This window comes from Mercurialis annua, linkage group LG2 (assembly GCF_937616625.2).
Source record: "Mercurialis annua linkage group LG2, ddMerAnnu1.2, whole genome shotgun sequence".
NCBI classification, from domain to species: domain Eukaryota; kingdom Viridiplantae; phylum Streptophyta; class Magnoliopsida; order Malpighiales; family Euphorbiaceae; genus Mercurialis; species Mercurialis annua.
In genome coordinates this window covers 45,708,497-45,723,695 of record NC_065571.1, presented here as the reverse complement: position 1 = coordinate 45,723,695, position 15,199 = coordinate 45,708,497, and the positions used below count along the sequence as shown (strand labels likewise).

The following is a 15,199-nucleotide window of genomic DNA, read 5'->3' as shown; positions in this document are numbered from 1 at the left end:
AAAGTAAAGTGAATTATAATAGAAAGTCCAAGCTATGGTCTTATCTAGTAGCGTGCATTGGTCGGTTCAGTAAGTATGATTATTTATAACTAAACCGCAATTTAATTATTTTATAACTAAACCATAACCGAACCATAATTATATTTTGGGTTGGCCGGTTATTCAGTTAATTGAATAATTGAATTTTATTAAAATTAATTATTAAAAAATATATTTTTTGCATTAATTTGTAACTAATATACAATTATAGGGGTAATTAATATTCAAATTTTGAAAAAAAATAATAAAAAATATCTATTTTTTTTTAAAAAAAATACAAAAATAACATTATTTATTGATATAATTCGGTCAGTGCCGTTAATTTAGAATTTTCATACTGAATACCCGATCAAACCAAAATGACAAAAAAATTATTATTTATAACCGAACCAAATTAATCAAAAACCAAACCGAAATAAAATCTCTGTTTGGTTCTTCCTACCTGAATACTGCACATTCCTAGTCTTATCTTACAAAGATTCATTTTCCCTTTGAACTTGGAATGAAAAATCAAATAAGTCCATGCTCATGGTTTTAAAGAAAAACATTCTTAGAATAGGTATTCTGAAGAAAAAAAAACACCCTCGAAACTGGCATATTGACCTGTTTTCCTTTTTCAACTCCAAATGGTCCAATAATTTATTATCACCTCAGCTCCAATTGCTCTAATCATTTTGTGCCACGTCAGTTAAGGAGGTAAAATGAGTCAAATTAGCCGAGTAGTGAGTGTTTTTGTCCAAACAAAGAATTAATTCATCGCCCCAACTTGCCATGAAATATCAAAAAAGTCATTTTGGAAGCTTTTGAGTCAAACAGACCGCAACTAGGGGTGTGCAGTATTCGGTTAAAACTGAATTAACCGACCGAACCAAACCAAAATTTTAATTTGGTTCGGTTTTTGGTTAATTCGGTTCGGTTTCGGTTTTATTTTTAAAAGTTTGGTGAATTCGGTTCGGTTCAGCTTTAGCTATGGAATTTCTGAATTAACCGAACCGACCGGAATAACCAAATTATAATATTAATTGTGTTATTTTTATAATTTTTTTTAAAAAAATTAAGGTAATTTTGTAATTTTTTTAGAATTTATTTACTAAACTCCCTAAAATTGTACTTAAATTATAAATTAGTATTAAAATTATTGTTTTTTATTTTATTTTTATTTTTTAATAATTAATTTTAATAAAATTTGGTTATTTCGGTTAACTGAAATAACCGACCGAACCGAAATATTATTTCAGTTCGGTTTCGGTTCAGTTTCAATATAGTTCGGTTCAGTTTCGGTTTTGGAAATTTCTAACATTTCGGGTTTGGTTAATTTGTCTTCGGTTTGGTTCAGTGACCGAACCGACCGATGCACACCCCTACCCGCAACTAGGGGTGTAAACGAGTTGGGCTACTCGTGAGTTACTCGAGATCGACTCGAAAAAAGCTCGAGATCGGCTCGAGCTCGAGCTCGAGTAGCTCCATCTCGAGCCGAGCTCGAGTACCATTTACTAAGGCTCGTGAGGCTCGCGAGCCTAAACGGGCCTAAACGAGCTTGTTATTAATTAACAATAATAATTTTATTATCATTATATTAAATTTTTACACCTCTAAATTTAGATATGCATCATAAAAATTGGTTAAATTGTATAATATAGTGAAAAATAATTAAAATACATCAAATCTAATTTTTTTAATTATTGTTTTTATTTTTATTAAATTCAACTCGAGCTCGAGCTCGAGCTCGAGTAGCTCGAATGTTGTTCGAGCTCGAGCTCGAGTAGCTCGAGCTTCAAAATTAAAGCCCAGCCGAGCTCGAGCCTGTAAAACACACTCGAGCTCGAGCTCGAGCTTTGCCTAATTCGGGCTCGGCTCGGCCCGTTTACACCCCTACCCGCAACTATGTTAAAGTGCATCAAATTAGCCCCTCACTCATCCTCGTTCACTCTCAACTCGCGTTTGAAACAGACTCTCTTGATAAAAAGTTTAAAATAGTCCTTATTATTTTAAAAAATTACAATTTAATACCTAAAACTTGAAGAAAAAAAAGATTGAAGGAGTTGCTCCTCCTCAACTTTTTGCCTGAGGAGCAGATCTGCTGCTCAACGAGGAGCTCGTGCTCCTCAGGCGAGGAACATCTACTCCTCCGACGAAGAACAAACTCTTTTTCAACGGAAAAAAATTGTTGGAAAAAAATTTCGGTGCAAAAAAAATTGAAGGCGATTTCCGGTGTAGATGCGGCGGTTGGCGGTGGAATGGAGCGGTTTTCGGTGATAATGGAGGGTTAAATTGATCCGATTTTATATATTTAAGGGGGAGTGATTTCCTCGCTCTCTTTTGGGTGTTTTTAATATAAAAACACAAGTTGCGGGTTAGTTTGACCCAAATCCTCCAAAAATGACTCTTTCGATATTTCCTTCCAAGTTGAGGGGGTGAATTGATCCTTTATTCATTTTTTTCCAAACCCATGTATTTATGGGTGTACATGATTTGGTTTGACTGATTTATCATTGATATTTTATTCCAACCAATTATACTGGTTTGGCAGATTTTCAAACCAAAATCAAACCACACACATTATATACCGGTAAAATTGATTTGGTTTGATTTGATAATTTTTTCTTTGAGACCAGTTTAAACCATCATCAAAAATTATTATTTATCATCTAAGATAAAAAAATCTAAAAATTTAAAAATATTTATTCATCATAAAAATAAATGTTATATTTATACAACAAACTATAATAATGACTAATAAAAAAAACTATAAATATTTTATATTATAAATTTTTACAGTTTATTAATATAATATCTTAATATTATATAGATATAACATTTAGTGATCTATAATAAATTTATAAATAGTTATTTCATTAGATGATATTTAAATATATTATTTTGTCAAGTACAGTATTAATAAATAGTGATAGAAATTTTATTTTTAAGCTATAATATTTATAATTTTAATAAAAATATGTATATATGTGTATATATTGTTTTGATTTGGTTTATGTTGGTTTATAATTTTTGAAACCGCAAATCAGACCAATAATTTTTTTTTCTATTTTTCAATCCAAAATCAAACCAACAATCTTTTAACCGTGATATTTGGTTTGGTTTTGTTGAAGTGACTTGATTTGATTGGTTTGAATTTTTTATGTACATCCCTACATGTATTTTTTTTTGTTAAATGATAATTATATTAGCACTAACACAAGATGTGATAGGCAAAAAGCACTAGAATTTCGAAAAGAAATCTAGGGAATACATCGTTGCTACCATAAACAAAAGAAGGGTTGTGATATCTATAGTGAATCACACCCTTATTGATACAATGAGAAATTAAATCCTTGTGAATCGTTGCTTCGTTTCGAAAAATCAATTTGTTTCTTGCCTTCCAAATCTCCCAAATACTGAAAAATCATATAGTTGCCTAAAGGTTTTTGTATTTTGGATTTTCCAAATTCATCCATTGGAAATAGAAACTCGAAACATCTTTCGGAATTGTCCACGCCTTGACTCCAATTTTTCCAAGAAAATCTATCCAGAATCTCCAAGCAATAGGGCAGTAAATGATAATGTGGTTTGCTGATTCAATTTCTGCACATAAACTGCAAAAAATCTGCTCGTCAGGGAGAACTCGACGCTGAACCATGAACTCATTCGATGAGATACGACCTTTATGTAATAACCAAGTAAAAAACTGGATACGAGGAGGGATCTTATGTTTCCACATCAAGAATAAGAACTGATCCTTTTCATGATCAGAGACTGTCATTAACCGAACCAAAGAAGCTGCTGAGTAGCTGACATTACCGATCCAGAAGACTGAGTCACGCTGAGAGGAAGGCTTCACCTGCTGAAGCTGAACAAGAAGCTGCCTTAAGGAATCCTGCTCACCCAACCGAAGTCGTCTTTTCCAGTTGAAATGCCATCCCAATTGATCATCAACATAAGCATAGTCATAAACAGCAGCTGTGCTATTTCTCACCAAAACAAACAGGTTGTGAAACTCAGAACTAAGAGGAACAACCTGATTTGGAAGCCATAAATCCCTCCAAAAAATTATATCTCTACCATTTCCCATTCTAAAGCTTATATTTGAAGTGAACATGCTCCAAATATTTTCATTATAAACACAAAGCTTACGGACTCCTCGCCAATGAGATAATAAATTCCTATTTCTAGGATCAACTAAATCATTCCGTGAATTTATATTCGAACTAACCCGATTAACTAAAAACCACAACGAGCGTTTATCACAAGTAAGAAGCTTCCAAATCCACTTTATAAAAAAAAAGTAAACTTTGGTTTCTTAGGCGTAACGAAGGACCATTAAAACCACCCAAGCAAGTCGACAAACAAATATCCTTCCAAGCTACTTTACAAATGCCTCGAGAAGATCCTGAACCCGTCCAAAGGAAGTTTCTCAAAAAACTCTCCATAGAAGATATCACGCTTCTAGGAATGACAAAACTACACATCGAATAAACTGGCAAGCTACACATAACTGACTTAATCATGATCAAACGACCAGCCGGAGAAAGCAAATTTCCTTTCCAAAGTGCCAAATGCGAGTTAAAATTCTGAATGATAGGATTGAACTGAGAGACCGCCAAATTCCTCCGAGAAATAGGAAGTCCAAGATAAGTAAATGACAGCGTTTCGATCTTGCAGTTTAGAATAGAGGCAGCTGATGTAATATCCTCCTTTGGAACATTCAAACCAATGATTGAGCTCTTTTGAAAGTTGATACGTAAACCAGAAACAATTGCAAAGCACCGAAGAACACGTAGGAGATTTTTTACCATTTCCAAATCATTTGGAAGAAACAAAAGAGTATCGTCTGCGAATTGAAGTAACGAGAGAGATTTCCGAAAACCATCAATTTGAATACCAGTAAACAGCCCCAGCGACTTGGCTTTCTCAATAATTGCTTTAAAACCTTCAGCTGCAATTACAAAGAGCATCGGAGATAACGGGTCTCCTTGTCTCACACCCTTCTCCATAACAAAATTATCTGAAGGAGAACCGTTAATCATAACCGACATCTGAGAAGAATTCAATAAATTGGTAATCCAATTGATCCAGGATGAATTAAAATTCATCATACGCATAGTCTCCAAAAGGAATCTCCAAGAAACAAAATCAAAGGCTTTCTGAAAGTCCAACTTAACGATGAAAGTTGAATCTTTGCGTCTTGAGCAGAGATGGATTACTTCGGAGGCAATAGAATGGCACTCGTGAATGTTCCGACCTTTAATGAAACCGAATTGGTTCTCCGAAATAATAGATGGTAATAAAGGAGCTAACCTTTTCGCAAGAATCTTCGACAGAAACTTAAAAATGCTGTTGATAAGACTGATTGGACGATAGTCTTTTATATTAACAGCTCCTTTAAACTTAGGGATCAATATCAGAAAAGCTGTATTCAGACCCGACGGAAAAGAACCCGTTACCTGAAATATTTGAAACAGCCGAAATATGTCTCCCTTCAAGATCTGCCACGCCCGCTTATAGAAAAACATATTGAACCCATCTGGTCCAGGTGCTTTCTTATCATCGCAATGCATAACAACCAAAGATAATTCCTCCAATGTAATAACTGATGTCAGCCCCTCGGAATGGGCATTCGAAAGCACTTTAAACGGAAGAGAGTTTAGAGAGAATGAAACATGACTTCCTTCCTTGTAAAGGCTTCGATAATATTCTCTGATCTTAGACTTTATATCGGAAGGGCTGTTGTAACAAACATCATCAATAACAATCTCTGATATCAAGTTATTTCTAGCATGAATTGAAGCCGCCAAATGAAAAAAAGTTGTGGTTTTATCTCCTAAAAGATCCAATTCAAACGAAATTTTTGTAACCAAGTTACTTCTAGCTGTTTAGAAAGGCCAAGGAGCTCGCTGTTGTAGGCAGAGAGGGCTGTATAATCATCATCCGTTAAATCTCTATAATCTGCAGATTGCTCTAAAGCCGCAATCTGCTGATTTACAGCAGTAACTTTGGAATTTAAATCACCAAAAATGTGCCTGTTCCATGAAGAAATCAGCTTGCGAAGCTCTCGCAGTTTAATCACCAAGGCAGAATTCTCTCTAAGAGATAACCAGCAATTATTCAAGAAGGAAGGAAAGTCCGGATGATCCCACCAAACATTTAGAGAGCGGAACGGCTTCAGACCCCAGTCAAAGCGAGCCACAGATGATAGAAGAATTGGGACATGATCAGAAAAAGAACGAGATAAAGCTTGAAGCCTAAGATTCGGCCACTTTTCTAAAACCGAAGATGAGACGAAACATCTATCGATTTTGGATTTAGATAACCTGTTCTGCCATGTGAAAAAACGACCTTGCAACGGAATTTCAATAAGCTTGGCATCATTAATAAATCTCAAGAAAGCTATCATAGACTCAGAGAAAGAAGCACAGTTAAACCTTCCAGAAGGATGTAAAATCTCATTAAAATCCCCCTAAACAAAACACAATCTATCGCGGTCCATTTCCGGAAGAATATTCTGCCACAGAGACGATCTCCCAAGCGTACAATTCGGAGCATAAACCAGAATAAATCTAATCGGAAGAGAAGACCAAGTAAAGTCTAACACAATCCATCTATCCGATGACACAATTCTAGACGGAGTTATTAAACTGGAGTTCCATATACATGCTAATCCTCCAAACGCCCCAATCTAACCCGAGAAGCTAAAATCAAAATCTAGATTTGGCCACAATTTTCTAATTAAAAAAGCATCTAGAAGTTCTCTTTTTGTTTCAACTAAACCCATGATAATCAATTGATGGTGAGAAATAAAAGAACGAATAACACGTTACTTCCGAAAATGGCTAATTTCACCCCGACAATTCCAAGTAATAAAATTAAATGAGCTACACATTTAAAATTAAATGACCCTAAAAAAATCACTTCAAGAGTGATTTGAAGAATCCCTGGCAATTTCTTTTGTAATCAAATCAAGAAATTGAGCTTCATGTTGCTGTTCAAAAACTCCTAACTTCACACCAACCTCAACTGTTTTCACAGCTTCTGAATTATCTTCTTTAGGGCTCATTGATTTGTCTCTGTTGTAAAGGCTGTCTGAATTTGATGTGCAGGAAACTCTTTTCTTGCACTGGGTTATGTTGCTAAGATCTGGAGCTACGTATGGCGTTTCTGGAACTGTAGAAGGAACCAAAGTTGCTCTGGAACGTTTTCCATTTGAATCATCGTAATAGAATGCTGACGACGAGGAAACTGATTTAGAATCCGAATCAGTTTCTGAAAATTCAGCGGAAGAGCTACTTGTAATGACTGGAAATTCAGTTTCATGAACATGAATCAGGTATGATACTCCCTTAATCACAATAGGAACAATGCATATAATACGATCAAACGCTGCTGAGATAAGAACTGAACCCGAGTCCATGCGATCCTTAGAGATAACAGATGGGTGAACTGCAATAGACTTACCCAAACTGTTTCCAACAAAGAGAAACAACTCTTCTGACCATGCTGAAATTGGGACTCCAGACATAGAAACCCAAACAAATCTCTCATTCGAAGGACAATATTCCTCCCAAGGAATAATTGCTGAAAAAAGCGAAGCGTGCCTCTTGAAATCACTTCTGAATCGAGCCATGTAAAAATCAGAATGAAAACGAACCAAAACGAATAGACCTCCCAGAAAGGAAATTGATTCAAAAACAATTTCCAGATCCAACATCTTATCCTTGATAATCAGCAGCTTATCCATGTTGGATACTGTAACAATCAGGGAGTTGTGTTTGTGATCTGGTGGACTCTTGGAGGATTCAAAAATCAAAGGATCATTAGTGACAACCTGAGCATAGGACCTGGAATCACGTATTGCAGGTGAATGAATAATTGATGGAGATACAGATCTCTTAACCAAGTTGTTTGCTGAAACTGTCACTGTTGCTTGTGATACACGTTGCATGGGATTGGAAAAATAGGGTTTAGGAAATTTGGCACGAAAAACCTTAACCCTGAACGATCCAATAAATATCTAGTTTAATCTGCGTAGTACTGTCTCTATCTTACGATCATCCGTGATTCTGAGAAACCCAAATCGCCTTTGAAGCCGATTCCTTCTTCTTGCTAGGGTTGTCTTTCCTTTGATATCAAATTTGGAAAAGTGTTATCATCAAAAAACCAATTGTCCGGATAGTTTTCGAAGTAGATCACCACTGACTTGTCACCTGAGGGAGTAGAGGCCTGAAGCTTGTTGATCGGCTGTGAGGGGATTGTTGATACGGTTTGCGCCGCCATTGCACCTCCGTTAAAAATATGTTCTAGCCATATTAATATCCCTACATGTATTTGTCCTTAATTAATATTTTGTGCTAAGTTAAGGGAGAGAATGAACCTTTGTTGTGATCTTATCTCTACCAACTTCTCTCTAGAAATCTTTTTTTTTTCTTTAAACTTTAATCAAATTTTAAGTTTCATTCGGTAAAACAACTATGATTTTCGGATTTAAATCGAAAATCACAGTTTCTTCACTTATGCATTTATACTTATTCTTATTTTTTTAGTTTTTTTATTGAATAAAACTACTATGATCCTAAAGTTTTGTATGTTTTAGAGTGTATTTTAAATATATTTGGAGTCCATTTGCATAGATCCTTGGATTATTTAAAACTTTTCAGCGTTTATTCAATCTCCATATTCAAATTCTTAAAGATCGAAGGCTTTAACCACGTCGTTTCAAGTATATTTATAGCAAAATAGGCTGAAAATGGAAGTTCTGAAGGTGCGATTGGTGTTAGAAAATTCTTAATACTTGAATTCAACTTGTTTATTGTTAGGGTCCGTCGTAAAAAAAAATTGTTTGTCGGGGTTCGCTGTAGAACCTAAGGAGATGATATGTCAATCGTCAAGTTTCGCTTTTTTTTTGTTGCACAAAAAAACGTTTTGCACGAAATCCTCACAAGAATTTATGCACAAAGAACGGAAAAACCCTTATTGGATGAATATGTTGGGCGGCGGGGATTGTGCGGATGGAGGTTGATGGGCGACAGTGGTTGAGAATGAGGGGGTGGTGGCTTGAAGTGAGGTGGTCTCAGCTCGAGTGACGGAGGAGGTGGCGGTTGCTTGTGTTTAGGGTTTTTAGTTGCGGGTTAAATTTTTAGGGTATTTTAAATAAGGGTTAATCCCAATACAATATCATACGTTTGCGGATTTTGTCAGTCATAACCAACCTTTCAAAATCGACTAGTTTAGCCAATTTTGAAATATTTGAAATTATTTAGTCATTCATGAATAAAATCGAAAAATTTGCTATTCGTGAATGGGTGAAATTAGCCAATTTTGATCGATTTCGCCAGAAAAGATTTTAAATATCTCATATCATTTGAAATCGGTTAGTTTAGCCATTCACGAATGACAAATTTTTCAGTTTTATTCAAAAATAGCTAGAAAATGTTTCAGATATTCCAAAATGGGCTAAACTAGCCGATTTTAAAAGGTTTGGTTATAACTGATAAAGTTAGAGACATCGGTGATTATATTATCTATTTATGGGGATGGTACTTGGTTAGGCACAGTGGCGAAGCGCCGAAGTCACATGGGAGATTAGGTGGTCAATTGACCACCTTTTGGGAAAAAATTATACTAATACTTGGTCTAAATTAGTTGTAATCATATAATTATACTCATGATTTATATAAATTGACCACCTTAATTTTCTATTTTATAGTAAACTATTAAATTTGACCCCTTATAAATAATTTTTGGCTTCACCCCTTAGGCATGGCCGTCTTGGGTCGATCTTGGAACGGACGTCTGGATAGGCTCAGGCCGAATTTGACATTACATAAAAAAAAGTTCTTGTAGGCTTGATCCGAGCCCGATCCATGAACAGATCTGGGTGATAATAGGCCTCTTACGTTTCATCTATCAATAACCAAAATTTCACACTGCTCTTTTGACCTATCACTAATAGATGGTGATTTTTTTTCCTTTAGGAAATAGTTTTTTTAGTCACATTTTGTGAAGAAGAAAAAGACACAACATACAAGTTACTAATTGAAGTGAAAAGACTTCACCTTTGAAAGAAAAATATAGGCTCCTTACATAAGTAATTAACATCCTTGTAGCAGCTGACATTTTGCCAACATCATTGGCATGTTTGGCTTTGCTTTGTAATTAAAGGTCTCTGTTATTATTTATTAAGGGTTTATTGGTATTATCAGTAGAAATAACAATCACCACCCAACACCACTAATAATTGCTAAAAATTAAAATAAATCTGAGTTAACTACTAAACAAAGCAGTGACTTTGTGATTGAAAAATCCGTCACTAATTTATGACATATTTGAGAGAAATAAGCATGTATTTTCCATATTGTCTAAAAAATGATATGCCTATTATGATTCTTACGTGAAATATGAATAAAACACAATCTGAATTCATAGCAAAATCTTGTTTTCAACTGGGGAAAACAAAAAATGGGTATATATAAGAAAAAGTTATGAAACTTGACAGGAAATGAATGAGTAAAAAAATAAGTACTTTACCGACAAATTTCAAACAAAAATGTCGTTTAATTCGAAGATAAATTTTACGAGGACAAGATGAAAAGTAAAATTTATAAAGGGCCAATTAAATAAAAACCAAATAGTACATGAGCCTTTATAGGAGTTTATCATATTTTATCTAAAAAAGATAATAAGGAGTTAAAATCTAATCTGAAATATCCTAGCTAAATTGTTACATATTGTATTACCATTTAGTAGCTACTAGAAACATTGCTTGCTGCGAAGACCTTGGAAAGCTTGACCACTTCTCAGCCAATTTCAAACCAGATTTATGGTCAGAACGACGGAAGATCATCTTCTCCAATATATTTGAGTTCATGAGCAAGAACTGGAGATATTCAATTACAACTCGACTTCTTATCAGACCAGATACCTCGATGGTTTTGAGATGGGAAACCAAACAACTTGGTATCTCTGCATTTGTCCAATAACCCTTTTTATAGCCATCAGATTTTGACTGCAGATAATGTTTTTTCTTAGCCTAATAGTTATTGACTAGAAGTGTATTTTAAGCTGAAGCAAATAAGATTACAAAGTAACTAAATACCTTAGAGGATCTACCGTAGTCAAAAAATATAACTAACTTCTCCAGTTTATGTGAGCATTGAAGGACGAGTTCAATCCCACGGAGGTACTCCTCACCGTGACAGCTGACATCTAAAGATTTCAAATTTGATGATAGAGACGCCATAACATCCATGCTCAATGTTGAGAGAGCCTTGGCATATAAGAGATACATGCAATCCAGAAATCACTATCAGTTTATATTTGTCATTCCAGGTAACTGAAAAGCAAAAATGTCTCAACTCTTTACAGCATGTCATCACAATCTTTTGGTTAATTTGCGAAGCCACGGCGTTTTTATAAGAATCGGTTATAAATATACAATTTCAGTATTTCTAAAGAGTCCTTAAAAATGAAAACGGAACACCGAAATTTAGAACTTGACAAGTTTCCGTGCAACATAGACATTAATCATTGAATGATATCTAACCATTAGGATAGAAAATGACAATTACTGACTACAGAAAAAAAAACTAGTAAAAATTAGAAACAAAGAGAAGCACATTGTCTACAATTATATAATATCAATAACAATAAACAAAGAACATTCAGTATAATTCATTAGTTGTAGTTTAACTGCAAGAGAGAAAAAAGAGAATATATGATACCTGAGTACATAAATTCATTAGTTGTAATTGCTTAGTAGAAGAACATTTTCAACGAGCTCCTTAACCATATTAGGACACCTCTCTTGGTAATCATCACCATGATATATAACTTTAAAATCCAGGGTAGCTTTAACTAAACGTGAGGTAAATTTTTAAAGTCTCAACATAAGGACCCAAAATTTTAAGCTCAAAATAATAGTCACTATGCCCAACATTTATGGCCAAGTTTTTCAACTTAGGTTTTAAAGATAAGTCGAGCAATTTGATTCCGTAGCAGAAGTTCAACTGCAAGTCTTCAAGAACTGGAGTCCCATACAAAATATTTTGAATGACTTCATCATTCAAAGTTGCTTGCCCTATGCTCAACTCTTTAAGGGCTGACCATGAAATTCTCTCCTCAGGCACAAATTCGCAAAACGTAGTAGTTAAACGTCGGATATTGGAATTAGAGTATAGGAATTGAGGCAACAAATAACGAGTCGAGCTTCCACTAAATTCTAATGTAAGCGACTCAACTGCCCTTCCCACAGCTAGTTGAAGCCAGGACTCAATTGAAGGATACAGTTTGCGTAAATCAATTTCGATGGAGAATTTGTTGAGCTTTGAAGAAGAGTGGAGGGCTAGTGTTTTGTTGAGCACTCTTTTTATGATGCGGTGCTTAGGTTCGTTACATAGGAAGTCATATCGAGAGAGAATGATGTTAGGCACATAGGTCCAAAGATGGTGCCATCTTTTAGACAAAACTGAAGTCTTTACACATATTTTTGTTGATGCCAAAAGAGAGAGGACATGGATGATAATCGCATCAGGCAACTCACTGATGCGGTCTTCTCTGACAGACTTGAGTCTTCTATTTGCTTTCTTCTTCTCGTTGTTCATTTCTTCAAGAACACAAAAGAAATCAATTGAAAATCCAAAAGCATACATCACCCGGCTCAACTTTTCATTTGACAAAACAATTCGCGTATAAACAGAAATCTAATCTGGACCCAGAAAAAATACATGCAAATTTAATAAAAGATTTGAACAAGTAAAAGATTTAACAAACAAGTGTGCATCTTTAATTCTTGAAATGCATAAAGAACTAACCTTTAGAGTACTCTTACGGATTTTAAACAGCCTTTTTATGATAATCTACACTTTATGGCCACTCATCAGCAAGTTCATCCACCAAGGACAGGGTTGCTGCAAAAAAGATTAAAGATTATAATGAGAAAATTTACAGATTTGGCGCGGCAAGGGTTAGACATTTCCCTCCATTTTGGAAATAAACATTGGAAATTATAAATGACGGTCTAATCATCAATATTTTATAAATTTGAGAGTAAGGTGAATTAAAGGTATAATTTAAGTACAATGTTTTTACAACAATAGAGAGATTTATATAATCGCACTTGATTTTTCTCTTTTCAAATACCAAATTAACTTAAAAATTTATAAAAATATTAAAAACTAAAAACTACTCCCTCCGTCCCATTCTAATTGAACACTATTTCCTTTTTGAGTGTCCCATTCTAATTGACACTTTCTATTTATAAAGTACTTTTCACACTACTTTTCTATTTATACCCTCTTCAATTAATGCATTTAGAAAGCATATTTTTGAAAAGTTGTGATGCATTTAATGTAATATAAGGATATAAAAGTAATGTTACTAAAATTTCTTAAATAATGTGCAATTGAAATTTTCTCACTTAGAATGGGACAGAGGGAGTATTTGTAAAAAATATGGTATTTGTTTAATATTGATAAAATTCAGATTTTTTTATTCCCGTTAAACGTTTAGCGAAAGTTCTCATTTTATCCAAACCTTTTAAAACGTCTTGATAATAGCCAATATTGTATTATATAATATCCCAAGTCAAACATAAGTGTGCTAATGCTGACGTGTCATTGACGGTAGACCTGGCAATTCGTGTCTACGGGTCAGACCTGTTTAGACACGAACACGATTAGTCTAAATACGAACACGGTTGGTACCAAGAAGTTTCTTTGTCTTAATGTTACTACCAGATGGATTCCACTTATCTTATGCTACATACTGCCTGTATGTTTAAATCTATATTTGATTCATATGAAGAGGTGAGTGAAAATTTTAAGAATGACATGGCTGATAACATTCCTAATATTCTTGATTGACAAACTGCGAAGAAATTTGCTACCTGTTTATCTTATTTCTACATTACCACTTTTCGCATATCTGGATCTTTATATGTGACCTCTGATATGCATTTTCTGGAGATATGTGATTTATCCATTAATTTTTCTGGATGAAATGATTGTGAGTGAGGATGTAGAGATAAAAGAGATGGATAAGAAAATGAGAGAAAAGTTTAATGAGTATTGGGGTGATCCCCTTAAGATGAACAAGTCGATTTTGTTCTGTCATATATTTGACCACACTTCTAAGTTCAATGATCTTCTGTTTTTTCTGAATAATTTATTTAGTAAGGAGCATGGTTCTATTTTGAATGATTCTGTTAAATATGAGTTAAATGTCTTATTTGCTGAGTACCAAAATACATATTTGACTAGTGCAATTAAAAAAATAATTATTCAATTAACCAAGAAACGACTTTGTGTGAATAGTATATATCAAGAAATGAGCTTTTACTATTCATAAATAAAGAAACGGGGTTGGAAGTGAGTATGGATTGGAGTAGAAAAAAAGACTTGTGCTCAAAAATGAGTATGGATTAGAGATGGTTTTAACTATTTATAAAAATATCAAAAGTAAAAACTGGCATTTATAAAAAGGGTTAAATGCAAATTCATACAACAACTTTGACCTAATTTGCAATTACGACATAAACTTTTAAACTTGGCAATGTCGGTAATGAACTCACTTTTGGCAAATCGATACACCGATTATTTTCCGGGACAATTTTGCTGAGTTGGAAGCCGGAATCAACACGTATACTGACACAATGGATTTCAGTATTTACCACGTAATTTGGCACGTTTGCAAATTAAATCACAAATTTTAATGTAATTTGCAATTACAACACTAATTTTAAAAATTTGGCAAAAACAGGCATCAACTTTTACTTTTTGGCAAATCGAAACACCTTTTATTTTTCAACTTGTCAGCCTACGTGGCAATTCCGACTTCAACTCAACAAAAATGTCCTGGGAAAATATCGGTGTATCGATTTGCCAAAAGTGAAAAGTTCATTACTGACATTGCCAAGTTTAAAAGTTTATGTTGTAATTGCAAATTAGGTCAAAGCTGTTGTATGAATTTGCATTTTTTCATTTTTTTTCAATAAATGAAATATTATGTGTATTTTAAATTTATTATTAGTTAATTTTAGTATATTATTAATAGAATCGGTATAACATTAATATATTTTTAGTTTATTTATAAATAAAAATACATCTTAATATGTACTTTTAATGTACTGTTAGTTCGACTTTAGCATATTTTAACAGTTTTTGTCAGTCTACTG

General features: G+C 34.0%; 3 protein-coding genes across 4 annotated transcripts; all 3 read right to left on the bottom strand.

The window, feature by feature from the left end:
• Positions 1 to 3,454: 3,454 nt before the first annotated feature.
• LOC126668597 (uncharacterized) lies at positions 3,455 to 6,635 on the bottom strand. The gene is made up of 4 exons (XM_050361787.1): positions 6,612 to 6,635; positions 5,892 to 6,493; positions 4,355 to 5,760; positions 3,455 to 4,257 (listed from the first exon to the last, which is right to left on the bottom strand). The coding sequence occupies exons 1-4, from the start codon at positions 6,633 to 6,635 to the stop codon at positions 3,455 to 3,457; spliced, it is 2,835 nt and encodes a 944-aa protein (XP_050217744.1).
• Positions 6,636 to 10,564: 3,929 nt separating this feature from the next.
• LOC130015036 (uncharacterized) lies at positions 10,565 to 13,049 on the bottom strand. 2 transcript variants are annotated; one of them, XM_056104428.1, is made up of 4 exons: positions 12,840 to 13,049; positions 11,751 to 12,631; positions 11,126 to 11,296; positions 10,565 to 11,035 (listed from the first exon to the last, which is right to left on the bottom strand). In XM_056104428.1, exons 2-4 carry the CDS (start codon positions 11,766 to 11,768, stop codon positions 10,763 to 10,765), a joined length of 462 nt encoding a protein of 153 aa, XP_055960403.1. In that variant the 5' UTR covers positions 11,769 to 12,631; positions 12,840 to 13,049; the 3' UTR covers positions 10,565 to 10,762. The 2 variants fall into 2 exon arrangements, with proteins under 2 accessions (XP_055960403.1, XP_055960402.1); XM_056104427.1 differs by lacking the exons at positions 11,751 to 12,631; positions 12,840 to 13,049 and having other exon boundaries at positions 11,126 to 11,697.
• Positions 11,880 to 12,677, bottom strand: LOC130015121 (F-box/LRR-repeat protein 25-like). The gene has a single exon (XM_056104679.1). It carries the CDS (start codon positions 12,675 to 12,677, stop codon positions 11,880 to 11,882), a length of 798 nt encoding a protein of 265 aa, XP_055960654.1.
• Positions 13,050 to 15,199: the final 2,150 nt, after the last annotated feature.

Bases quoted from the DNA above. Each gene is read 5' to 3' on its own strand.
- LOC126668597 (XM_050361787.1), bottom strand. From the start codon at position 6,635: ATGGATTGTGTTAGACTTTACTTG. The intron at 6,494-6,611 runs GTCTTCTCTTCC...TGTTTTGTTTAG, and splicing joins ATTGTGTTAGACTTTACTTG to GGGGATTTTAATGAGATTTT. The intron at 5,761-5,891 runs GTTACAAAAATT...TTGTTACAACAG, and splicing joins AAACAGCTAGAAGTAACTTG to CCCTTCCGATATAAAGTCTA.
- LOC130015036 (XM_056104427.1), bottom strand. From the start codon at position 11,317: ATGTATCTCTTATATGCCAAGGCTCTCTCAACATTGAGCATGGATGTT. The intron at 11,036-11,125 runs GTATTTAGTTAC...CATTATCTGCAG, and splicing joins ACTACGGTAGATCCTCTAAG to TCAAAATCTGATGGCTATAA.
- LOC130015121 (XM_056104679.1), bottom strand. From the start codon at position 12,677: ATGTATGCTTTTGGATTTTCAATTGATTTCTTTTGTGTTCTTGAAGAA.